Source organism: Endocarpon pusillum (genome assembly GCF_000464535.1).
Source record: "Endocarpon pusillum Z07020 unplaced genomic scaffold scaffold3350, whole genome shotgun sequence".
Taxonomy (NCBI): Eukaryota; Fungi; Ascomycota; class Eurotiomycetes; order Verrucariales; family Verrucariaceae; genus Endocarpon; species Endocarpon pusillum.
The window spans coordinates 34,246-58,837 of NW_006916312.1; the positions used below are offsets into that span (position 1 = coordinate 34,246).

At 51.3% G+C, this 24,592-nt stretch overlaps 8 protein-coding genes across 8 annotated transcripts; 2 read left to right on the top strand and 6 right to left on the bottom strand.

Annotated features, from left to right (window-relative positions):
* Positions 1–193: 193 nt before the first annotated feature.
* EPUS_01668 (Pro-apoptotic serine protease nma111) lies at positions 194–3,397 on the bottom strand (the record flags this gene model as incomplete). The annotated part of the gene is made up of 3 exons (XM_007804273.1): positions 194–382; positions 441–2,939; positions 2,987–3,397. The coding sequence occupies 3 exons, from the start codon at positions 3,395–3,397 to the stop codon at positions 194–196; spliced, it is 3,099 nt and encodes a 1,032-aa protein (XP_007802464.1).
* Positions 3,398–4,446: 1,049 nt separating this feature from the next.
* Positions 4,447–5,663, bottom strand: EPUS_01669 (uncharacterized protein; the record flags this gene model as incomplete). The annotated part of the gene is made up of 2 exons (XM_007804274.1): positions 4,447–5,198; positions 5,303–5,663. The coding sequence occupies 2 exons, from the start codon at positions 5,661–5,663 to the stop codon at positions 4,447–4,449; spliced, it is 1,113 nt and encodes a 370-aa protein (XP_007802465.1).
* Positions 5,664–6,229: 566 nt separating this feature from the next.
* EPUS_01670 (uncharacterized protein) lies at positions 6,230–7,566 on the bottom strand (the record flags this gene model as incomplete). The annotated part of the gene is made up of 3 exons (XM_007804275.1): positions 6,230–6,948; positions 6,999–7,274; positions 7,335–7,566. 3 exons carry the CDS (start codon positions 7,564–7,566, stop codon positions 6,230–6,232), a joined length of 1,227 nt encoding a protein of 408 aa, XP_007802466.1.
* A 365-nt stretch (positions 7,567–7,931) lies between these two features.
* On the bottom strand, positions 7,932–9,210 carry EPUS_01671 (uncharacterized protein; the record flags this gene model as incomplete). Its single annotated transcript, XM_007804276.1, has 2 exons — positions 7,932–8,935; positions 8,994–9,210. 2 exons carry the CDS (start codon positions 9,208–9,210, stop codon positions 7,932–7,934), a joined length of 1,221 nt encoding a protein of 406 aa, XP_007802467.1.
* Positions 9,211–9,910: 700 nt separating this feature from the next.
* EPUS_01672 (uncharacterized protein) lies at positions 9,911–13,790 on the top strand (the record flags this gene model as incomplete). Its single annotated transcript, XM_007804277.1, has 3 exons — positions 9,911–10,216; positions 10,272–12,734; positions 12,783–13,790. 3 exons carry the CDS (start codon positions 9,911–9,913, stop codon positions 13,788–13,790), a joined length of 3,777 nt encoding a protein of 1,258 aa, XP_007802468.1.
* Positions 13,791–14,286: 496 nt separating this feature from the next.
* EPUS_01673 (uncharacterized protein) lies at positions 14,287–15,772 on the bottom strand (the record flags this gene model as incomplete). The annotated part of the gene is made up of 3 exons (XM_007804278.1): positions 14,287–14,509; positions 14,608–15,472; positions 15,526–15,772. The coding sequence occupies 3 exons, from the start codon at positions 15,770–15,772 to the stop codon at positions 14,287–14,289; spliced, it is 1,335 nt and encodes a 444-aa protein (XP_007802469.1).
* Positions 15,773–16,400: 628 nt separating this feature from the next.
* EPUS_01674 (uncharacterized protein) lies at positions 16,401–17,904 on the bottom strand (the record flags this gene model as incomplete). Its single annotated transcript, XM_007804279.1, has 4 exons — positions 16,401–17,200; positions 17,254–17,338; positions 17,395–17,510; positions 17,562–17,904. 4 exons carry the CDS (start codon positions 17,902–17,904, stop codon positions 16,401–16,403), a joined length of 1,344 nt encoding a protein of 447 aa, XP_007802470.1.
* A 1,969-nt stretch (positions 17,905–19,873) lies between these two features.
* On the top strand, positions 19,874–24,152 carry EPUS_01675 (uncharacterized protein; the record flags this gene model as incomplete). The annotated part of the gene is made up of 7 exons (XM_007804280.1): positions 19,874–19,981; positions 20,045–20,127; positions 20,194–20,706; positions 21,294–21,345; positions 21,401–21,615; positions 21,664–23,775; positions 23,828–24,152. 7 exons carry the CDS (start codon positions 19,874–19,876, stop codon positions 24,150–24,152), a joined length of 3,408 nt encoding a protein of 1,135 aa, XP_007802471.1.
* Positions 24,153–24,592: the final 440 nt, after the last annotated feature.

Below are 24,592 nucleotides of genomic sequence, written 5' to 3' on the forward strand. Positions count from 1 at the left end.
TGCTAATATTCTTACGGGAGACTGGCGATGAATGGGGAAACCAGAGATGCAGACTGCCAACATGGAGATCCCAGGTGCCGGAGTTAAGAGGTCTTTGAGCAGAAATCCTGAGCGATACGCCGATCGGCCTTGATTGGTTGAGCATTGCGGCCTGCTCTGCAAGCCCGAATACCCCTTCCTATAGCTCCGTTGCTCACTCTCTCTCGTCCTCAGCCTCTCCTTCACCACCATCATCACTTTCACCACCACCCTCATCCATGCCTTCTGCTGTCAGCGGAGCCCCATCACTCTCACCCCCGCTGGACTTTCCAGCAGAATGATAGGAGATGGTCCTCCAGCCACTGGGCTGAGTGAGATCCTTGACGTATTCCGACATGGGGAACTGCTTCTGGTTAGCAAACATGTGCTTGATCGATCGTGATCACGGCTGTAGCACTTACGTAGTGATCATTCTTCTTCATAGTCACCACCCACGGGACGTTGTCGAACGTCACTGCCCTGAGCCGGAAGTAAGTGTTGTCAGGTATCTTGCTGACTTCTTTGACAAACTCGTCTAGATTCGGCGTTTTCACTCCGTTGACAGCGGTAATGAAGTTGGTTGGGGCAAGTCCATATTGATAGGCAGGCGAGCCTCGACTTCGCGCACTGACGTAGACCTCCGAATGTAGCTTGCTGATTTGTTGTCTGACGGCATGATGTGGTTTCTGTAGGACAGCACCGCAGAAGATGAGAGCCCGAGAAGTCTCAAGGTCTTCGGTGGGCACCGTCGGTATTCTCAACTGCATCTCCTTTCCGCCCCGCACAATCAAGGCATCCAACGCTCCCTGATCGTACATGATATCGAATTCGGACACTCGGGTAATGAGCTTCCCATTCAACGTCAAAATGATGTCGCCTTCTTGTAGAGATTGCCCCTTGGTCTCCCCGGATGCCGGAGGGCAATCGATTTTACGCACCATGAAGAGTTGATGTCGAGATGGGTTCGCTTGAGCAACTTTTTGTATCCATTCCTCGGAAACACCCATAATGCGAACTTGGCTCATATGCACCACATAGGATTCCATGTTCAATATCCGAAGCGATGGATGGTAACCACCTTGTATCAGAGAGATAACTGGGAGCAGAGATGGCGTAGCCAAACCAAGATGGTACTCGACATCTTTGTGTGTGTTTGGAGTGCGCTCACCCAGATAATTTAGCCAGAGTGCTTGTACAATTCCATCAGAACCAATAAGGACACCATTGGAGCATTGACTGGAAAGTCCTGTGTCGACTGTGATGGCATCTAAATTGATGGCTCGATATCTCGGAGCAGAAGCATTTGCTGGGATGGCTACCGTGGTAATGTCGGTAACTGTCGTCTTCGCTACCACTACCCGAAAGTTCTGGTTGAAGCCGACGAAAATCGTGTCCTCTCCTTGTTTGACCATTGTGCTCGAGAGAGGAGCCGACTTGACTGGAGCGTGCACCAGCTTAGGATCGTACTGTACGATAGTGTAGTTCTGCAGGGGGTGCATGAATATCACTTTGCCCTCCACAATAATCGAGTCTGCAACGGTGATGGTGATGTCGCAGAGGTCGTAGGGCACGATCGCTCGTGACACAACGACCAGGCCCTTCTCAGCATCGATAACGAGCCCAAAGCCGGTCTTTCGCGCTTGTGGGTAGCCATCGAGCTTGACCGGCATATTGCATGAGACGCGAACGAAAGAGCAAACAATATCTGCTGCAGCGGCATGGTTTACACCATCTAGTTGGATAAAGTCTGCAGACCTGGGGACAGGGGGTGCCGCAGGCTTCGGCGTTCCGTGGTCGGTAAAGTCCCAAAGTCCAGTCTCGTCATTGCGAACCGCGAGCCGCATTTTGGGGTGCCAGTGTCGGTCGATGTGGATAATGCTGGTCCCTCGCGTATGCATATCTCGAAGGTGTCGGTATGATAGCACCACCCGTGATTTGTCTGGAATGCTATCCATGACCTTCATAAAACTCTCCAGATCGGGTGTTGGCCGTTGGTCTACTGACTCCACTATCCAACCGGAAAGCGTGTTCTCCAGTTTGAATGATCCAGCTGCTTCGCAAATATAAACGCCCTTGACAGCGACAGCATATAGCCTAGCCTGTTGATAAGAGAGATTGTGAAAGCTTCCTCCTGCGACGGTGACGAATCGGTCAGGAGTGATAGCATGCAAATCGCCAACATCGAGTCTGACCTCGACATCCTCGCCGCCGCGTTGCAACAGTAGATGTAGTGTCTTGCCCACGCTTGCATCGAGGATGGCATCCAGTCGTCCGAATCGGGTAAGAAATTCACCGTTGACCTTGATAAGCACATCTCCCTCCTGAATTTTGCCATCGGCGGGGCCTTCTGGAAGCACAATTTCTGCGACAAGAACGCTGGTTTCTTTGGGAGCAGCTGCTCGAATAGCAGATTCCCAATCGGGTGTAAGGCCTAGCCTTCGGCACTCATCGAATGGCTTTAACATCCACTGCGTCTGTATCGTACCACGGGTTATTGGTTCGTTGTTCTGTATGCACTGTAAAGCCCTGAGCGGTCGATCAAGGGGTAAAAAGTAGTCGGTGGCAGCGCCATCCATTCGACCTCCAGCTTGAAGTGCGATTGTGTGGCCAGCCAGATTGACCACTGGACTACCAGAGCTCCCTCCAGTCGCTGCTGCCGCCGCTTGAATATAGTTGGTGTTGAAATCGCAGTATCCTTCGCCATACTCAGGCGCATTTCGGTCCAGGCGACTGATGACCCCGGATAAGATGCTAAGCTTCTCGCCTGCATCATTACCAACCACTCTGATCTCAACACCAACTTTCGCCGAATCCGGGCGCAGGTTGAGAGCCTTCAGTTCCATGTACTTGATGGCTTTGGGGTCGAATTTCAGGATACCGAAGTCATGGACAGGATCTCGATAAACCGGCCTGACATCACACTAGAACCTGTAAGCTAAGCCATGAGATGCAGTGCGAGAGCTCTCACCTCCTCATGGTTGTCGAATATGCAGTAGCCCCAGAACGGTCCAGCGCAGGCAACATGTCTGTTGGTCATGATATAGCCCCGTTCGGCGTCCACCACAAAACCCGTAGCCTGGCTCGACATCGACAGGTCGGTGTCAAACGAACATGTTTGACAGAAGTGTATTGACACCACGCTCTTGACCACATTCTCTATCGTGGCCTGCCATTCCGGAGAGTTTGCTGGAGCCGCGAGAGGGTTCAATATTGGTGCAGCACTGATCTCGCTGTCCACGTTGTAGACGGTACCATTCTGTGGAGTGGCATCACCAGGTGTAGGAGCCGATGTCTCGGGCCTCAGATGTTTTGCCGGTCGATCTAGGAAAGACACAGGGCTTTGCTTGCGCTTAGGCCTAGCATCGCCGTTGGTTGCCATGGTTTTGAAGGTGCGAAAGAATAGGACTGAGGAAGCGGGAAAAGTAGGGTGCGAGGATGGCCAGAAATGAATATGTGGCAGATATGGCGCAGGTCTGGGCTTATGTATTCTTGCAGAAGTTGAAGAGAGAACAGAGGCAAACGAATACAGCTGGACTGAGAAGTGACGAGAACTTGCGACTGTGAATCCCCTTTTGGTCGCAGGGGTCAGGCGGGCTGTCATTCAGAAGTCAACAAAAGCATCATACAAAGCTTATCATTGTCAGTACTTCATCACCCAACGAGATGCGGTAAAATCTTGGTGGTTAGTAATTCTGGCCTCAACCCTATCTGGAAAATACAACATGAAGTCTCGTGTCAAAGATGGTCGCGAACATCTATTCCGCGCCAGGGCGTTGATGATCCCTGCACCTGCTCAAGTAGCTCCAATAATTGTGTCCACCATCGGTAGTAGCTAGTCACAAGTATTGTTCAAGCAGAGGATTCAACCATATGCCAGCGGAGAGGGAGTCTAACATCCAGGCAATGTTGTACAAACCTCCCGTCAATAACTTAGGCCCATCTATACTACTCTTTCGGGTAGGTGCGGGCCCCAAGCCGTGTGGTGAGCTACACACTACTCCCTGGGCTACAAAAATATCCATGACAGAGACAATAGCGCCTCCTTTGTCACAATGTTCCTCCGATGAGTCTCGCTCCAGTGTTCATCGTCAGCGGAGGTCAGACGCTGCCATGACGGCCCATTGAACACGATATTCGAACACGATATTCAAGCCCGATGCACCCAGGTGCCTGTGCCTTCCCAGTCATTGGCTCAAAGTAGCATCGTTCCTCCGTTTAACAGATCTTACTTCCTTGCTCACGCAGCCATCAGCTGATTCAGATCCCTGACAACGTCTGTTGAGGGGATGCCCTCGAGCATGGAAGGAGTTAGATTCACTCTTTAGAGTACACATCTCCACGTTCTCGTTATGATTCCTGTGTATATTCTCAGAGTCTTCGTAGAGTACAAATATGTTAGGCCACTGTTCTAGCCAAGTCCAGGTCACCTCAGCCGACGTTCTGTGGCCGTGGCCCTGACCCCAGCATGGGCTTGGTGCCGGCCGACTGCGCCGCAGCTAAGAACAAGCTGTTAAGTTTCTTGTACAGCTCCTTCACCTCGGAAAGGTGTGGCGGAGGCGCCATGATGGCAGGAGTGGCCGGAATGGAGCCAGCAGCTTTTTTCTTCGCATCTGCGATTGCGGCGAGATAGGCGAGGTTGGCCTGGAGGCGCCGCATGCATTCAATGTATTCCTGACTGGGCGGCTTGGTTCCCGCAGGTTTGGTGGCATCGATGGGGCTGTTATTCAGCGGATTCGAAGGGTCCGTTGCAGATGCTGGTGATCCAGCTGCTGTTTCTTGGGTCGGTGATTGTTGGGACAGTGAACTTGGCGGTCCTCCTGCCTTGCCTTGTGCTTGCAACGAGACGACTTCTTGTATTAAATACGAATTGATTTCCAATAGGACAGAGACTCGCTCCTTCTCACGTGCCACTGATTGAGGCGACTGTGGTTGCTGACTACTGGTCTGCGGCTGGTTTGGCGCTTGCCCTGAAGAAGGGTTATGTGAATGTGAATGCTGTGCAATGCCCTCGTTTTGAGGTGAGAATCTCTGTGAATATGGATTGTTTGTTGCAGGCATGGCAGCCGGAGCAGCCATGCTTTGAGAGTGCTGCGATGGAGTCACTGGGAGTGACGCCTCGGATGGCTTGAGCGACGGAGCCGCCTGGCTGTTGGACGAAGACACGTATACTTGTGGGGAGACTGGGGGGGCACTTCTGTGTTAACGAGGTTCGCCACAGGTAGGATATGCGGGCTAGTGCATAATGGTCTCGATTCAAATCAAGAGGTTCAGAGGGAAGACTGACCATTCTGGGCTGAGGATGGCATCACACCATTTCCAGAGAACTGTAGGTTTCCGGAGTTGCCGTAGAACGGCTGCGAAGGCTGCTGATATTGCTGATAGGGTTGCTGTGGTGGGAATGGCTGCTGCGGCTGTAGGGATGGGGGTTGAGGCTGCGGTAGCGGGTGTGGCGGCTGTTGCTGAGGATGTAAATGGTATTGCTTGTTAGGGGGGAAAGAGCCAGAGCCAGAGGCCGGAATGAACTGGGTGTGCACTGGCGACTGCTGGGGCTGAGTCTGGGGGGGAGGTCTGGAGGCAGGCGCGTGGTAGCCGTAAGGCTGCTGGGACATCTGGTGCACAGGATAGGCGGTAGGGTTAACGTTCATCATGGGGGGTGGGCAGGTGTCAGCCTTCAGGGCACTTCTGGGTGTGCTCCTAACCGTCGAGCGTTCCTGCGGGTATCCCAACAAGCGTCGATGACACACAGATTCAAGTCCCAAGTCAGCAAGGATGTTTTGACTATTTGGACTATTGGTGAATGTGATGTTTTCGGGCAGAGTGCAGCTCGATGAAGTCGTTGGTGATTGGTGATGGGTTGAGGTTGGGCTGGACTTTGGTCCGCTGTGGTGCGACGTTCGAGTTGGACAGCGTGCGAGGTCAAAGCAATAGCGCAACGCCACCAGGATCATGCCGATTCGGGACTGCAATTCACACGCTATTTACTCCTTGCCCTTGCTAGACTGCGGCTTGCGGATGATCAGTGCAAGATCTGCTAGCATGCATGAGGCGAGCTACTACTACGTGGTAGTCCACCCATAGTCCAACCAAGGTACACGGTAGCAAGTACTACGTAGGGTGGCGGAGTGCTTGTATCACTATACAGGGTACTGTTCATTCATGACTTGTGCGGTCGTGGGTGATTGATAAAGGCTGAGGGCATGGCGAACATAGCTCATACCCCGGCTTTCCGCTTCTTCATCTCTCCTGTCCATCTCCCGGTAAGTGACGTTGGCACGACATGTATCTTGACAAGTCCATCCACTATTTCCACTTTGCCGGTAGTCAAAGCCTGGAGCATGCTTAGTCGCTTGCCTATCTTGGCCATCCCGCCCGTGGTGGTGTCCATGAAACACTCCACCGAATCAATCCGATATTCTTGCTTTGCATCCCATGGTAATGGGAAGATGTAACTCAAATGATCGATAATGGAGTCTTTCTCGCCGAATTGTTTGACGAAGTCCGACTGCGCGTGCAGAGGATAGAGGAATACCACTGGGAAAACAAGCATACTCTTTGGATCCATAGGATCGGGTGAAAGGTGAATCTCTGCGTCCTCCAGATCTGGTGCTTGAGGTGAGCCTCGCAGAGTGATGTTACGAGCCTTTAATGCTGTTGCAAGCATGAACTTTTTCTTTTCTGTCTTGTATTCCTCGATGGCTCTCTTTCGAGCTCTCAAGTCCTCAACTTGTTGTTGAGCCTGGACTGTTTCATTCAATTTCTTCAATGCGGTATTGCCTGGGTCCAGTTTGAGACCCCTGAAACACACATCACTGGCATCAGTGGTCTTGTTCAGCGCCAGCAGAGCCAGTGCTGAGCGATAGTGGGCCTTGATGTTGCTGGGATTCAGCCGGAGGGCCGAGGCGCAATCAATGGTCGTGGATCGGAAATTCTCTAGATTAAATCAGCACATCTTTCCTAAGAACAAGAAAGCACGTACATACTTAGTTCCAAGTGGCACAGTGCGCGGTTTGTGAAACATTGCTCCTCCAACTCCTTCTCCCTCTTTGCCTCTAACTCGGGATCATCACCTTTTTCCCACTTGTCATCCGACTGGTCTGTAAGTACGGCAATAGCTTTGGTGTAGAACTCCTTTGCATCACTCCACATCTGAGTCTTCACCATTTCATTACCTTGTTCCTTGAAGCCTTGGGCGATGTCACTCTTGGTGCCTTCGTACTGCAATGCTCGGATAGCATCCAATTCCGCATTCTCATCACCTGCAAATACTCTTCAGCATTTGCAGAGAGACCGCATGTTGCCATGACGAGTTCTCGTACCGGCATTCGCAACATCATTGAGGTCATTCATAAACAGTGGCGTTTTGCTGAGTTCCAGCATCACTTCCTCGAAACTCTTGGGATTGCTCTCAGGTCCATCTGGGCCTTTTTTGGCAAATCGATTGTAGTACATCTCTTCGAAGACAGCATCGTCATCGGCATCGAACTTTGGCGGCCCACTGAGATTCCAACCCTCATCAGGGTCATCCGGTAATTCCTCCACGCGGGCCATATCAAATCGTGATCTTTCTGTGCATTTAACCAACGGTGGGAAAGGGATTTGTGCACACGTACAATACTGCACATAGACTTTACTATGCTGTACTCGATATAATGTAAACTTGAAACTCAAACGACCTAGAAGATGGCAAGGGATCTGTCTCGAAATTCAGGCCAACTGTTTGTGTTATCGTCAACTCCGCTGGTTATACTCCGTAGCATTGTGATGAATAAATATTTGTGCCAAGCCTACATTGCATTCAGTTCTAACTTGCCGGAAGTTCTCTTCTCGAACATGATACGAGAGTAAGCTAGGAGCAGAAAGCTTTGATATGACGATTGTTTCGCTCTTTACACACTGAAAGTCTACTATGACATTCAGTAGCTCCGTGGCAGCTGTAACACCTTTTCACTGATAAAGTTGAGAATCATTTCCCGACTGATGGGCGCAATACGTGGGACAAAGCATTCCCTCAAGTATCTTTCTACATCATATTCAGCAGCGTAGCCCATGCCACCGTGACTCATCACCGCACGCTCGCAAGCCGCGTAGGCAGCTTCAGCGGCAAGATATTTGGCGCTGTTGCAGGCCACTCCGACTGTCTGCTGACTGATACTGGCGTCCTGGCTACTGGCATCATATAACCTTGCACCGTGATAGGTTGACAGCTTAGCAGCCTCGAGATGCATGTACGCATCAGACAATGGGTGTGCTATTGCTTGATTTTGTCCAATAGGTCGACCAAAGACTACTCGATCCTTTGCGTACTTGGCGGCTTTCTCCAATGCAGCATAACCGAGTCCAAGTGCCTCACCAGCCAGCAGACAGCGTTCGGCGTTCATACCATGCAGAATGATTTTGAAACCTTGACCTTCGTTCCCAATCAACGTATCGGCCGGTACCTCATAATCATCGAAAAACACTTCGTTGGCGTCGACGGCTCGACCGCCCATCTTCTTGATTCTCTTCAATTCCAGACCAGGTTGAGATTTATCGAAATCAATGCAGAACATGGAAAGCCCTTCGCTAGGCTTTTTGACGTCCTCAAGCGGTGTTGTGCGGGCCAAGAGAATCATCTTGCGAGCAACTTGGGCAGACGTAATCCAGATCTTTTGCCCAGATATATGATACTTTTCACCACGCCTGATGGCTTTGGTTCGCAGCTTCAAGGTCTCCAAGCCCGAACCTGGTTCCGTCACCGCAAAGCAGGCACGTGACTCTCCACTAATGATCTTTGGAATTATGTTCTCCAGTTGTCCACGCGTACCAAATTTTGCCAAAGGCTGCGTGGCATAGACGTTAGCATGTATTGACTGGGCACCTGCCATGCCAGCACCTGACTGAGAGACCGTTTGCAACATCATGGTAGCCTCGGATATCCCTAGAGATTAAGTGTCATGCTGAATTTTACACATGTTGTGCCTAGATAGTCTTCTTACCTAAACCGGCACCACCCAGCTCTGCAGGAAGTGCAATGCCAAGCCAGCCGTCTCGAGCAAGGGTAGCATGCAGTTCCTTTGGATACCTCTCCGTCTGATCATGTTCTTGCCAATACTTATTGGGAAAGTTCGCACATATCTTCTCTATAGCGTCCTTGACGCTCAATTGTTCCTCGGTGAAGATGCTTACATCCATTAGTCTGCTGCGGGCAGACATAGAGAACAAACGCAAGGGGGTCGGATGGTGTGTTCTTGACAAGAGCCGGTGTACTTTGTAAAGAAGAAAAGGGTGTTGCGCAGAAGCTCGAGGGACAGGGAATAGCCTAGTAGCCATGGTGGAAAGATGAAGCTGGACCTTGCAAAGAGAAGAAAACGGAGCAGATTATGGAATCGTAATAGACCTGACCAGGTGATGTCCATACAACACCATCTGGTTCTCATCAGAGATGTATTCTCTTACAAAACAAAAGATTGCTGCGCATAGCCTTTGTATTCAAGAACGCAATCCCCACCGTTTCGTCTCGACGTTAGATTAGCAGTTGTTGTTCGGCACGGGGGAAGATGCATTATGATTACTGGTCGGTCAGGATGTTGCTCACTACTAGAAGGGAAGAATACGTGCCAAGCTTTGCACGTGATGACGCGATGTCGACAAGCTAGCCAGTTACAGAACCAAAACAAATGCTATGCTAGCTCCAATCCATCTGCTGTATGTGCTGTATGTGCTGTATCTACTCAGTCTGTCAGTCTGTATTCAACACCTCGGACACTACAGATATTCTTCGCATGCCCTGCATGTCGGCAACTCGTCCAACGACCCGCAATATCCCTCGTCTGCGGCTCAATTGAACCTCAGTGCCTTTGAACCTATCAAGAATAACATATCAATCTGAGTCTATCACTGGCTTAACGACGCAATGGCTGCCAGGACGCAGATGGCCGTGGGCTCTGCCTCATGGATCAACGCAGAAAAGGAGAACGTCAAGCATTTGTTGGAACAAGAGAAGGAGGAGCTGATATACCCAGCGCAGCATGAAATGGAATGGCTGAATGAGCACATGGCAGAGATTTTCAGCAAATCACACTTGTACGACGTTCCGCCTTCCCCTGGTCTCCCGCTGACGAAACCCAGTAATGTTACAGATGTCTTCAAGACACCTGGCAAATTAAGAGGGAAAACACCCCGAACAGTCAGAAAGAGAAATGCCGTGGAGCCCCGAGTAGTAAGTACATATCTATTGTAGGGAGGTCTTGCTTGATACTGACACTCGATCACAGCCACTCAGCGATGTTTTTTCATCGAAACCTCTTACTGTCTCCAGTCCCAAGGGTATCCCTAAACCCGATCGATCGGTTGCTGCTTTTGCAATTGCGCAGGATGGCCAGGAAAGGAGGGTTCCCGAAAGTGCACCAATTCTCCCGAAGCACTATACAGACTCTGGATATCACGGCTCAACAGAGGATGAGACGGAGAGAGACATTCCTAACCCGGTCCCGTCCAGGGATACTTCACCACCACAGCAGGTCGTCGGGGAGGAACCGCCTAAGCAAGTTGTGCAAGAGCCTGCTGGTCCTGCATCTGCTGAGAGAAGAACTACAGAGGGGTCTTTTCACTCAGCTCGGGAGGACATGATAGCGAAGGTCTCGTTTGTGGTACCAGAACAGCAACAAAATGAGGCCGATGCCAGAAATCAAGAACCCCACCTCATCGCAAAGCCCGGGCTAGAAGCAAAGTTGGAGCATCTACAGGAAACAACAACAAAACCAGTCGCAGAGACTGGAAGAAGGCCCGACCTGGCCCAGGAACTGGACGATATTGGATCGCCCTCTGACGGATCCACTCCTGATCGTCCATTGGTGCGAAAGAGTAGTCTGACATTTGCATCCTTGCCAGCCCGGGAGCCGTTATTACACAAGAAAAGCTTCGGAGCGAGGGAATCTCGGACCAGTCATCTTGATCAATCGAGGATCGGTAGGAGTAGTTATTTTGGAAAGCTGCATGGTGGCTCTCATCTTCCGTCGATCGAACTTCAGCCAAAGGATCACCTGGATCTTGTCATGGGCGATGCAGATGGGGATAAGGAGGCGGATCAAGTTGTTTCTGACTTCGCAGCTGGCCCACCTCATGGTAAAACGTCCACGCAAAGGTTGCATGAGAAGATCGATATGCTTGGAAAATCACAGCCATCCCGGCTGTCGAAGTCGATCCCTACAGCTGTAGCGCTTGCAGCTTCAAACTTGCGGAAATCGGAGGCGGCCAGGAAAGCAGAGATGGAAAGCTCTGCTGGTCAGACTGCCCAGGAGCCTGGTTTCGACGAGGACGATGATTGGATCAAGCCTTTAGGAACAGCTGAGGACATGGAGCGCCCAATTCTTACCAAAAGCCATACTACAGACATAATGGAAAACATTGTCAACGGCAAGACTGAAGATGAGGATGTTGAAATGGAATACGATTTACGGGCACCGGAGCTGATCGCCCACGAGGAGAGAATGAGGACGCCTGTGAGAATGTCGCCGAGTCCTGGAAAAGCGCTGCCCGGGTTTGGACACGTCAAATCCGCCTCCACAGCTACTCTGGCATCACCTGGAAAGGCAACAATGGCTGCTGGCCCAGCACACATGAAGACCATATCAGTCTCTAATCCACCGAATCCTTCAACTACACCGAAAGGCTCTCCGCGGCGTATCTTTGATGCTCCTCTGACTGCTTCGAAGTCTAAGCTGCAATCAATCATGAAAACCGCAAAGGGTCTCTTCACCAGTAGTGCCGGAGCTTCTGCTGCCGCGAAAATGGAGACTTTGTCACCCAAAGCATTGGAAATCGTGGCAAGTACCATGCCAGGACTTTACCCCAGCATTGCGGGCATGCTGGAGGACAAACCTCTGCCACCAAGTCCACCGAATGAATGTCGAAGGACCAGGAGTTCGACTGAACGAGAAAAAGAAGAGAAGAAAAGGGAGCGAGAGCTGAGAGGGCGACAAAAAGCAGAGGACCAGCTAGAGAAGGCACGCGAAAAGGAGAAGCAAAGCGCAGCACAATTCAAAGCAGAAGCAAAGCTGGCTCAGGCACAGATATCAGGTGCATTGCAGCCAGTTCGCAAAAGTCCCCGAAGACCTGCAGAGGAGCATGCAGAGGCTGAACAGTCGAGTGACAACCATGACATGCCCCCACCAGCTGTACCATCAGTACAGAGCAAAGCTCAACGACCGGCTAAACCAAGCCGGGATCTGCCCAAGAAGAGTCGGCCCCAGCCAATGTCAATCCGCGTTGCCAGCCAAAGAATGCCGGTCACCACCTCGTCGCTTGCTTCCAACCTGCAAGAGACCCTCCCACCGACCAACGCAAAAGCAAATGTAGCAAGCAAGAAGGTTAGCAATGCCTCGCTGAACTCGGCTGCTTCAAACGTTGGATTCAAAAGCTCGGTGACATCGCAAGCTGGCAAGCCGAGAGCCCTTCTGGCTGCAGAACGAAAGAAAGAGGCGGAGGAACGCGAAGCACAACGCAAGCTTGAGCAGAAGCGGGAAACCGAACGCAAACGGGCAGCACAGCAAGAAGAGGCGCGGCGTCAAGAGCAGAGACAACGCGCGGAAGCCGAACGCAAGGAACGTGAGCGCGTTGCAGCTGAACAAGCCAAGAAGAGCGCCCAGCAGCAGGCAATCGACAAGCGGAGACAAGAGCAGGCAAGGAAGATGGAGCAGCAGCGGATTGCCAGTGCTGCCAGTGCTGCCGGTGATGCTGTAAGTTGTGTTCACTTGGACGTGCAAACCTTCTGCTGACCGTACCAGTCTTCCATGTGTCAGACTGGACCTTCAGCACCACAACGACATGAGATGGGAGCTTCCAGGCCACCTTCCAAACTCGGTGCTACTTCGACGTTGAACAGGTCCCTCGTCAGCCACAATCTTCCCACCAACCCTGCTAAGCCGCCCAAACGACCTCATGAGGATGAACCAGGTCCAGGCCGTGCTCAAGCTCCAAAATTCGGAGCAGCATCCCAGCAAGCGGATGCAAAGCGGCGCCGAACCGAAGATGAGGAAACGGTTGAGCCGATTGCTCGACCTACCATGTCCGGTGCTCCAATCAGGCAATCCAACATGAGCAAAAAACCCGGTATTTTTTCTCATGGCTATGCTCCTGCTCCTCCTGGCCCACATATAAACCAAGGCCAAAGCCAGATTAATCAATTCCCGGCCCCACCACACCCACACCGCATAGTCCACCCAGGCGAGATGTCCAAATATGCGAATGGCAACAAAATCCCCTTCGCCGACGCCCCCAATCCACCCGCCTACCCTCACCACCACCACCACAAAACACCCTCCTCGACCCAACAATTCCCCCACCAAGCGCAACCAGCCAAATCCACCCTCCAACCAGTCAAATCCTCCCCCATGCACCACCCGCACTACACGCCGGGCGAAACCATCGCCCTGCCCGAGATCCCCACCGACTCGGAAGACTCGGCCTCGGACGCCTCGCCCGCCAACGGCGCCGGCGCCACCACCGCCAACGGCTTCCCCATCCCCTCCTGGGCCTCCCCCACAACCCTCACCAACCAGCTCATCGCCCAGGAAGCCATCGACGGCGACGCCGTCTTCGGTCCCATCGCCCCGCTGCGTATGGAGGAGATCTTCTCCAAGGGCAATGAGGACCGCCTCAAGAGGTTCAGGGAGAGGACCAGTTCTGCCAACTGGGCGACGAGCGGGGATGGGCTGACGGTCGAGGAGGTCAGGGCGGATAGGGAGATGAGGGCGCGGATTCGTGGCGAGGGCGGGTGGCGGTTTGAGGGGTGAGGTTCAGGGTTCAGGGTTGAGCGTACAGGAGTGAGCTGGCTGGTTGGTTGTTTTGGGATTGTTGGGAGTTGATATTCTTGGGTTTTGGTTTGGGTTTTGAGGGCGTTGATGCTGATGGAGCGGGCGTGATGCTGTAGCATATTAGGGGCATGACTTTATTACCGAGACAGAAGATGCCTAGTGGAGCAATGGAATCAGTTGTACGAATTCGCTTCTCAGGAAGACCATTTCAGTATGCTTGGAGCATCTGCTTGTCTCAATCGGGTTATGATTGTTGGCTGACGCTGACGCTGATCACAGTTGCACCTGATGAAGAGAGGCGGATCTGAAGGAATACATGGGTGATCAACTTCTTCACGGTACCGTTTCGCTGTCTAGGTCGACCTCCTGGTATTGCGATTCATACCCACCCCTCTGACTACTCCCCCGGACACCATTCACGGTTCCTGGTTCCCCTCAGAGCACGCACATCATCGTCATCGCTTAACAGCAAACCTCAATCGTCCTTATCCTTCCACGTCTCTGTCCAGCTAGAAGCTCTGATTTCACAATCATTCGACTTCCGATTCAACCTCTCATCCTTCGCAGTCCATGGCCACAGCAGGATAGCCAAGCTTCGCCCTCCCCCTTCACCAGCACTCGGATGCTCCACGCTTTTCTTGCTCAGCTGATTCCGGTAACAGTGGCATAAGCTCACACTTCTCACACCGTCGTCGACGCTAGACATGGTCTATTAGCACAACAATCGCACAGATCAATGCTCACCTCGCACACAGTGACAGTGTGCCCCACCACCCCCACGTTCTGAAGTCTTTACAGTCTCTGATCTCCAGACGCCATGACGTGATCCTTGTTGTCCTCCAGAAGACTTATGACCTTCTTAATGGTCACGATGCCTACTTCGGCGTCACCGAGACAGCTGTCAAACGTTTCTTTCAGACTGCCCAGCTCCTTGTAGATGATGTCATTTCCGAGTCTGTCATCCCTCTCGTACATGGCTTTCATGACCCGGCTGCACTCAAGTACAGCGTCAATGTTGTCTTTGAGAGTGTTCCCAACCTTCCGGAGTTCTACTACGGTCCTGTCACGAGGATCTGGGACTAAGGGGCGGGCAGTGTTGAAGATAGGTCCGACAGATGAGGGCCGCGGCGGAGGAAGATTCAAGGAGCCTGGAGACGGCATATAGGTTGTTTTCCGTGCATCTGTTCGGCCTCGTTCATGGCGGGCATTCGAAGAACTCTGAAATTTGGTAGGATGGACAGGATTGAGGACTTTTGCTGTGCTCGGCAACTCTACCTTGTGACGGCCGATCTGGCCTACCGCCACTTTCAACCTCTTTGCAGATGAGTTTGCTGTGGTGCCTGCTTCACCTGCTTCCAAATCATCGTTGGCAATTTCGATCGGGTTGTCACACGTGCCTTTGCCAGGTACTTGTGCTTCGTGCTCTCTCCCTCTCTTCCTCGGCCTCATGGTGTTGTCACTAGGGTCCCCAGGACGATATCGATCGGGATAGACGGCATGTTTGGGCGGACGTTTTATCTTTGGACGCTCCACTGCATGTCTGAAGGCGATACGACGTACCGCCCAAATCAAGTCCATCAGAGCCACCTGATTGCGTGTATTGAAGCCGGACCTATTCGCAGCGTCTGCAATCTCCAGATTGAGGCCATGCAGCACAAGCACTGAATACAGCGTCAGCTAGGACTTGGATTAGGATGAGGATGCAACGACTCACTGCCTTGATTGAGCCCCATGACCCCAGTGTCACGATGCTCGTAGGAGCAACTAGTACCGAAGGGACAGACCCGTTTGTGGAACCAGTCATAACAAGTACCCCGCTGCTCGTAGAAATCGACCAGGCGGCCTGTGTCCCAATGTGCGTATGGGCATGTCTGAACACCGTGGGCATCGACATCGGGACATCCAGGTCCAAACGCCCAGTAGCGGCACGTGAGCAGGTATCGACTAGACAATGAATGCATCCTGAACTCAAACAAACGGAATGCTGATTCCGATGAATAGAAGTAAGGGGTTTGACGAAGTTAGTGAAAGTGAAGTAAGAGATGCCGTGTCGGTAACAGAGAAGTGAAACAAGTAAACGGACGACACTTGGATTCGACAAGAACCGAGGACCCCTATGGGGTTGAGCAACTGGGGCAATGCACTGGATATTAGTACGTGATAGCCGATGAAGGATTGGAAGCAAAGAATGGAACTGCAGAACTGCAGAACTGCAGCGAAGCGGATATGATGCGCGGTAGAAATTCCAAACTGTGAAGTGAGTACTAAGTTAAGGTGGGAGAACTCGGAGTAGGCAAGAACGCGTGAAGGACTTGGCAGAACGTTGGGAAGGGAAGGAGGCAGGCATCAACAACTTATTGCAGTGGAAGTGGAAGTGGAAGTCATACCCTAAGCTCTATGCATCTTGAGAGAGGAGAACCGAGGAGGGGGGAGAACCCATCAACATCGAGTGAGGTGCTGTAACATCAACCTCCACTACTTCCAATCTTGTAATCTTGCAATCTTTCAGAAAATGTTATAGCCAAAGAATAAATGGAACAAGAGAAGATCTAGATCATCACTTCGTCCAACCAAACAATACCCTGCTTCTCATGTCGAGGCTCGACGCTTCCCACCCCTAGGAGCCTGATTCATCCCAGCCTCCATATTCAGCTTCAGCAGCAAGTATGCAGCTTTCTCATCACTCATCACCGAGCCCTTGCAGCTTCTCTCCTGAACCTCGGGCAGGATAGAGACTGCGATCGAGGAGCTGGATACGCTTCCGGTATCATCGTGATACTCATCGTCATCGTCCTCGTGAGCTTCGGGTCGAGACTTGAGGAGCAACGATGTTGTGCTGGACGTACTAACTGACGCGGCTGATTTGTGATCCTCCTCGTCTGAATGCATGGCCTCTGTTGACATGCCTGCCAGGATTTGCCTGGGAGACGGAAGATGACCGTGGAACGAAGGACCGATAGACCGAGGAGTATTCGCCGGAGTCCAAGTATTGCAATAAGGAAGAGTCGGCGAGACAGAGGTCGATGCATGACTGTCTTCGAAGCTAGAATCCGAACTGTAGCCACTTCTAGCACTGGCGAACTGCCGCACCTTTGGACGAAGTTGCTTCACATTCCTGGGTAGTGATGGTGATTCAGGCGTCAGCGGACTGCGCATAACCGTAGCCGTCCCAGGGGAGGTCTCTACTTCGAGCTGACGATAGAAATGTGCCTGCTCGGTGCACCGCTCAGTAATTGCAGGATCAATAATCATGCTGCCGAATCCTTCAGACTCGGGTCGAAGACACATCTCGGGGAATTCAGGACCAAAGACTGGAGTCAGTGCGTAGCGTATTTTCCAGCAGAAGGTGGCTGCAATGGCCTTGGCAGCCTCAAAGGGCATCCAGTAACCTGTATTTGCTATGAGCAATCGGAGAATTGTAGCTCTCGGCGACAGGCATTACCTTGTGCAACCAACGCGCCACCCGTAATGCTATGACAGATCTCCCGCAAGCCGGGATTGCGGTTCAGCATCTTCGCCGGCGTCGTCTATCCACAGTAAGGTACGTCTGCAAGAGCAAGTTTACATGATGCAGAAGGCTCACCTTGGAATAACCTGTACATTTGAAGAGAGGTGTTGTCCGCACCAGGCCAATATTGTAATCCCACATCATGGTCTGCACTTTGTCATCACCCTGGGCCGTGAACTCGTAGTGAAATACTGAGACAGATCAGCGTAACTCCCCAACCGAAAAGCATGGGCAGTGCGCACCTTCGAACCCGTCACGCTGCGTCTTTTCAAGAAACGACTTCTTCTCGCTATTGTAAGGAACAGTGCGAGGATAGTCCATGATTTTGCCCAGTGGGTGGATGTGATGTTCTTGATGATGGGCTGCAAGTATCTTATCGTGAGCTTCGTAAGCAGGATAGCGACATTCTCCATGGATGGTGCCTTTGACGAAGACTGCAGCATCTTTGCAAAGCTTCTGCTTCTTTCGTGGGTACGTGGCTGAGGTCAATTCGGCGTTGTGTGTGCTTGGACTTGGACTTGGTAGCTGGAAAGTGCGTGTTTCAGACTCTGGCATAGGATTCAACAAGCTGCGTATCGCAGCCATGATGATGGTGAAGCTAGGACAACAATAAAGAGGGAAATAAGACTCCTAAGCACTGAGGTGACAAGCCACGAAGGGTGGTACTAGGGAAGAGCGTACAATCAGAAGCATACACGAGAGTTCGATGGCGACAAACACAGAGGGCCCATGGGAGCCTTTAAGTTTGAGGCACGATGCCAATACGTTTGGGCCAAAGAATAGATCGCGGCAGTCAGCAGCATTGACCGCAAGAGCTTGCAGAGAGCTTTAATGCCTCAATGGACTGCCAGCAAAGGGAAAATCAAGTACCTGCAGGGCTGTTGATGCAGGAGTGCAAAAGCTGTAGATGTCTTCTTTGTCTGGTACAGCTTGGCGTCTGAAGTTCTGTTACCTTGTCCATTCAGAGCTCATCAGTCTTTGGGGTGGGAACTAATCGTTGAGAGACCTATCGAAGCTGTGTGTTGTTACAAGCGGTGAGGATGCGCAACTAGTGGACATTATGGAGACACAAGCGTGCTCTCTCGAACGGTTGCAAATATTGTATTGTCCGTGAAAAGGCTCTGGAGTCGTTTGCAACTTCGGATACCACCTGAAAGGAAGTTTTCATCAAACTAGCTCTCCTTTTGCTTGTTCTCGCTCGCATGGCAGATTTGTCACGCAAAAGGCCAGATGAGCGGGAAAGGAGATGTAAACGGCGGTAATGGATAGTCAGGCAATCGGCGCTTGGCTTGAAAGTGGAGCTGCTGGTAATCAGACATCCAGTATGGGCTGTGTGGACCCGTTTTGGTAAAGTGTCAAGCATGCACCCTCGTTACCGGGCTGGAACTCCCAGATACTAGATCAGACGCCCATTTGACGTTGAACTGCTTCAGTCCACCGACTTTTCGAAAAGTACGATGTTTCAATGTTAATCAGATACCTCAAGCACCATACTGACTTATTGACACCGGTAGAGCCACACATCAAACTCCACGTGATGCCAGTCTGACAGTTGCCGAGGCTCGTGGGAGCCAGTCACAGTAACACGAATGAAGATCTGATCTAGCAACTTTTAGTGGCCAGATAGCAGGACTCTTCACAAAAAGAGACAGACATGCGCAGGTCATGGCAGGGGATACACGGAAAGGTGAGACAGCGGCACGTGTCTTTGTGCTATGGAGACTGACTAGCACACCAACCCTGCCATTTCATCCTGTATAGAGTAGTTTGGTCCTGTTGACCGCTTCTGTTTGGGCAGAGATGCTTCTATGCTGGTATCCGCAGACTAGATAGTAGGAAGATATCAAGGATGCCTTGCAAGCTTCTAGTGTGCTTCCAGAAGCTGCACTGTTTGCAGACCGTCTTTTTTCTGCAGGGGAATAGAGGAACCAGAACAAAACAAAAGATTAAACAGCAATGAGATCAAACTTAGGCTGTTCTGCACGTCCACAAAACAGTGGATTGCCCCAGGGCGGATCAGGGTGTCAAACAATGTCATCAGTCCCGGCAGTCGTGCGAGAGACTTGTTATACTTGCGACAATGACCAAGCCAGAGGATGTTTCGGTCAGTTAAGCACCATCAAGACATATCGGGGTCCTTTCGGGCTGCTAGAGCATCTGCATATCTTAAAAACATACTTCGTGGGCATCAGAAAGCGCTGAGAAACACATAATCAGCATGGAAGCACTGTAAGCACTGTAAGCACTGTAAACGGGCAGAGACAGGGTGACTTCCTATATGATGTGAAGATAGCTTGCAGACCTTGAAGGATGGCCTTGAAACAGTGGAATTCAGTTCATCATACTCGGTATCAGAATTGACTGCCTTGGCACGCCCTGTCATGGCTTGGCATTCCCTGCATATTGATATTGCCAAGCCTTTGTTGGTGGCTCCACTGCCTGCATCTTTTTTGCAGACTGAATCTGCGTTGCATTGCGGCGGGATACTTCACTACGTGATACCCTGTACGCCTCTCCATCTATTCCTCCCGATTCCGACGCACACATTAGCGAAATGAATATTGATGAAGATGACCGACCTAAGCTAAGTGAAGACGGCGAGAAGGACCTTACCAGGCTTTGGCGAACATGGAAAACAGTGATTGAAATGCTGATGGACCGAGTAAGACTACGCCTCCGGCCAAGGCACCTCAGTGAGCTCTCATTGACGTCTCTCCGCTCGCAGGGGTATGAAATCTCGAACGACGAAGTCAATATTTCTCGGTCAGAGTTCCAGCGACGTTTTGGGGACCGTGACGGATGTCCGGAGTACGTACATCCCTAGCAAGCGCAGTCGTCTCCGAGTACCAGGGCTGATCGCAGTTGACTGTGCAGTCGCAAACTAATGCGTCTCAATGCCAAACCAAGCGAAGCGATGGACAAGCTTCACACACCAATTCCTACCAAATCGAAACCTGACCCTTCCACCACGGCGGGCAACATTTGGGTCGAGTTTAGTCCAGAGACTACCATCGGAATCAAACATTTGCGACAATTTGCTCAGCATCTCGATGCCAACAACACCAACGGCATTTTCATCACCATGGGCCCCGTAACGACCGCAGCTATGCGTGCCTTCGAACCTCTTGCACAACGTGGCATTACGGCAGAACATTTCCAAGAGAGCGACCTTCTCGTCAACATCACAAAGCATGAGCTTGTGCCAAAACATGTACTGCTCAGCGCAGAGGAGAAGAAAACGCTACTGGCAAGATATCGGTTGCGCGAAACGCAACTTCCACGGATACAGCATAGCGATCCTGTTTCAAAATACTTGGGGTTGAAGAGAGGTAACGTGGTGAAGATCATCCGGAAGAGTGAGACTGCCGGGCGTTACGCAAGTTATCGGTGGGTCTTTTAGCACTCATGGAAGCATCTGGTCTTCTCTAGTGGCAGTTTCCTACAGGTGAGAATATTTGAAATGGCAGCAACTTGGCTAAAAGCGATTACGGATCAGCATGGCGTTAGGTGCGAAGGATACTATTCCTCCTCTATTGACTGTGATATGCTGAAGGAGGCAGCTGCAACACAATGAATGGTCCTCTTGCTGACACAGAGGGAGAGACGACCTGTTGTAAGACAGGGGCGAAGTCGCAGATGCATTGCTTGAGGCATGGTGGGGACCTCGTTGTCATCCACGAGAATACATGGAGAGAACGGAAATACGGGAAGTGACTCGGCGTGCGGCAGCAATCCTCTTGGTGGCAACACATTGCGCACTGCTCTCACTGGCTGCGATTTGGCGTACGTGCTCTAGATCAAGGCATAAGTAGAACTGATGTAGAGAACTGTGTTAACTGCACTGGAGCTTTCCGCACATGTGACTCTCCCAATTCTCCGTCACCCGAGAATCAGCCGACTTTGATCCTCCCCCAAGAACTCCCAATTTTATGTACGATTTTCCACAGCAGTGTGAGATGCTCATGAGATCTTAGCAAATACCGGCAGATAATTGCACGGGATGGGGAAGCGCGGCAAAAAGGTAGAGTACGCGCTCGTTCGCTATGGTATTTAGTTGACATGCTGATTGCCTTACGCTAAGGGTGGACGAGGTCGAGGTGGTTTTGGTCGAGGCGGCAATGGAGCAAACAATACGTGGAGGGAAAGAACAAACAAGAACGACGTCGATCGTCACAACTCGAGATTCGAAGCGTACTACCATGGCCTGGAGATCGTGGGTGAGGATGAGGAGCAGAAACTGTGGGAAGCTATGCGGCGTGATCTACCGAACAGCTTCAGATTCACTGGCTCCAAAGGGTAACACAGAGATATTGGGGGTTGGTGAGCTCCACTGACACTTTGTAGGCATGCTCTTGCTGTACAGCAGCGGCTGAAGGACTTCTATGTCCCCGAGATCACGTCTATCACTCACGACGGAGAAATGGTTGAGGCACCGAAGCCCGTCAATTGGTATCCAGATCAGCTTGCATGGTACATGACTACTCCGAAGCATATCATCCGCCGATTCCCTCCCTTTGCTTCATTTCAGAAGTTTCTTGTCGCCGAAACAGATGTTGGAAACATCAGCCGCCAGGAGGTAGTGAGCATGATCCCTCCTCTCTGTATGGACATCCAACCGGGTATGACCGTGCTTGACCTCTGCGCTGCACCAGGCAGCAAGTCAGCGCAACTGATTGAGATGGTTCATGGAGGGGAAGAATATCGAAGCAGGACGGTTGCGAAACACATGGCAAACGGGTTGGACAGACCAGACGGGAATGAATATGAAGACGAGGGGCGATCTACAGGCCTTTTGATCGCGAACGATATTGATTACAAGAGGGCCCATATGCTGGTACACCAAATGAAGCGACTTAGTTCACCTAACATCATCGTGACCAACCACGATGCTACAATGTATCCTTCTATTAAGCTTCCCACCGTCCAGTCAAGCGATGGAAAGCCACTTCAGAACAGATACTTGAAGTTCGACCGCATACTAGCTGATGTTCCTTGTTCAGGGGATGGTACTTGCCGAAAGAATCTGGAAATTTGGAAGAACTGGAACCCTGCGAACGCGCTTGGACTTCACCCCACTCAAGTGAGAATACTTGTACGCGCTTTGCAGATGCTGAAAGTGGGTGGCAGAGTGGTCTACTCGACTTGTAGCATGAATCCGGTGGAAGACGAAGCTGTACTTGCCACTGCTATTGACCGATGTGGTGGTTCGGAGAAGGTCGAGATTGTGGATTCGAGCGGATATCTGCCAGGGCTGAAACGATATGCTGGCAAGAGAACCTGGAATGTCATGGATAAACAAGGCAGGATCTGGGCCAATTACGAAGATGTCATACGCCACCGCGAGGAGGAAGGCGTTGATGCACTCGGACGACTCCAAGAGAGCATGTTTCCACCACGGTATGATTATCGTCTGGAGAGATGCATGCGGGTATACCCTCATCTTCAAGATACCGGAGCTTTCTTTATCGCGATACTAGAAAAGAAGTCGGAGATCAAAGCCAAAGCAGGGGGAAATGCAAGGATCAGCCAAGATTCGTCCGTGAGAGTCGAGACCGTGGATGAAACTGGTGAAATGCTGGAGCTCGATGTCAACGGTTCCGAATCAACATCAAACCCTAACTTAGACAATCCTCCACCTACTTTGACTCAAACAGAGATTGGGGCAGCTACGAAGAGGAAGCGGGAAGACAACGATGCCGAAGAGGCATCAGCGAAGCGCAGCAAATCTAGCGAGACCCGAGACGATGAAGCTGACCCTTCTATGGCAGGAGCAGAAGCTGCTGAAAGCTCAGTAGTAAGACCTGAAATCGACCTGCTTGACAAACTGGAGACTTCTGTCAATGAGTTAATCCCAAAAGGGGATTGGCAGACAAACTCCCCATCATTAGGAGCTATACAGAAGGATGAAACGGTTGATCAAGTCGCTTTCACTGACAAATACAAAATAAAGAAAGGTGGACAAACGTTTGAAGAGCCATTCAAGTACCTGGACGCCCAACTGGAAGAACTAGAGGGGATACGGAAGTTCTACGATATTTCGCCAAGATTCCCTCGCGACAGATTTATGGTGCGCAATGCAACCGGAACAGCGACAAAGAATATTTACTACACAACAGCCCTAGCCAAAGCTATTCTACAGGAGAATGAGGGCAAAGGCATGAAGTTCGTGCACTGTGGCGTTAAGATGTTCGTCAAGCAGGATGTGCCGAATCCAGACGTATGTCCTTGGCGAATCCAGACGGATGGACTTCCTATCCTTGAACCCTGGGTGGGGCCGCAGCGACGAATCCGACTATGGAAGCGGGAAACTCTGCGAAAGCTGCTAATTGAGATGTTTCCGCGCTTCAATGGAGACGGATGGAAAAATCTTGGGGAGATTGGAGATCAAATCAAGGAAGTCGGGATGGGTTGCTGCGTGCTTCAGATCGAGCCCAGCGAGGACAAAGACGGTCTGAGGTGAGACTAAATGCTTATAGACATCACAAAACTCCGGCTAATCTGATTCTAGTGAAAGGATGATCTTTCCACTGTGGAAGAGCTTACATTCGCTCAACCTGATGTTGCCAAAGGAGGACCGGAAAGCACTCCTCTTGCGTTTGTTCAACGACGATACCCCGCTCATCAATCTGCCACAACGACATGCCAACGGTGATGCTCCAAAGGTGGAGAGTAAGGTGGAGTCTAGCTTTGAGCAAGAAGAAGCTGAACGGAGGCGCAACAGCAGCTCTGGGGAGGAAGACGATGGTGGAGGAGTTCCCATCAACGGCATCAAGTCCGAACATACTGCAGGAATCAGGGCAGAAGAAGTAGAAGCCGAACCAAGTATCTCATAGGGCTGAGATGAGATGCCCAACCTCGTCCTCAAAATAACATCATGTTTGTTGGCCAATGTTGACGTGTATTTGGAGAAGAGGGCTGTTGGTTGGACGGATGTGGCTGGAGCTGGAGCTTTCCAAGCTTTGGCTTCGGCTTCGCAGCCAAATCCTCCGGTCGCTTCGGTCCCAGCCTCACTGCTTTTTAGCCCCACTGCCCAGTTGCACAACCGCATCACCACATGCGCCCCGTCCCATCCCATCCATCTAGTCTTCCTTCATCATCCTCAGCTTTCTTCTGTTCGCTTCTCCAATTAGTCGGTATCTACTCCCATAACTTTCTTCTCGTCGCTCGTTTCAGAAGTTAGCTATTCGGACTCTGGGAAAGCTCCACGGAGTACCGCATCTCCCATTGCCGCCGCTCTTCCTCACCACCCATTCAATACAGCATCTCTGGGCAT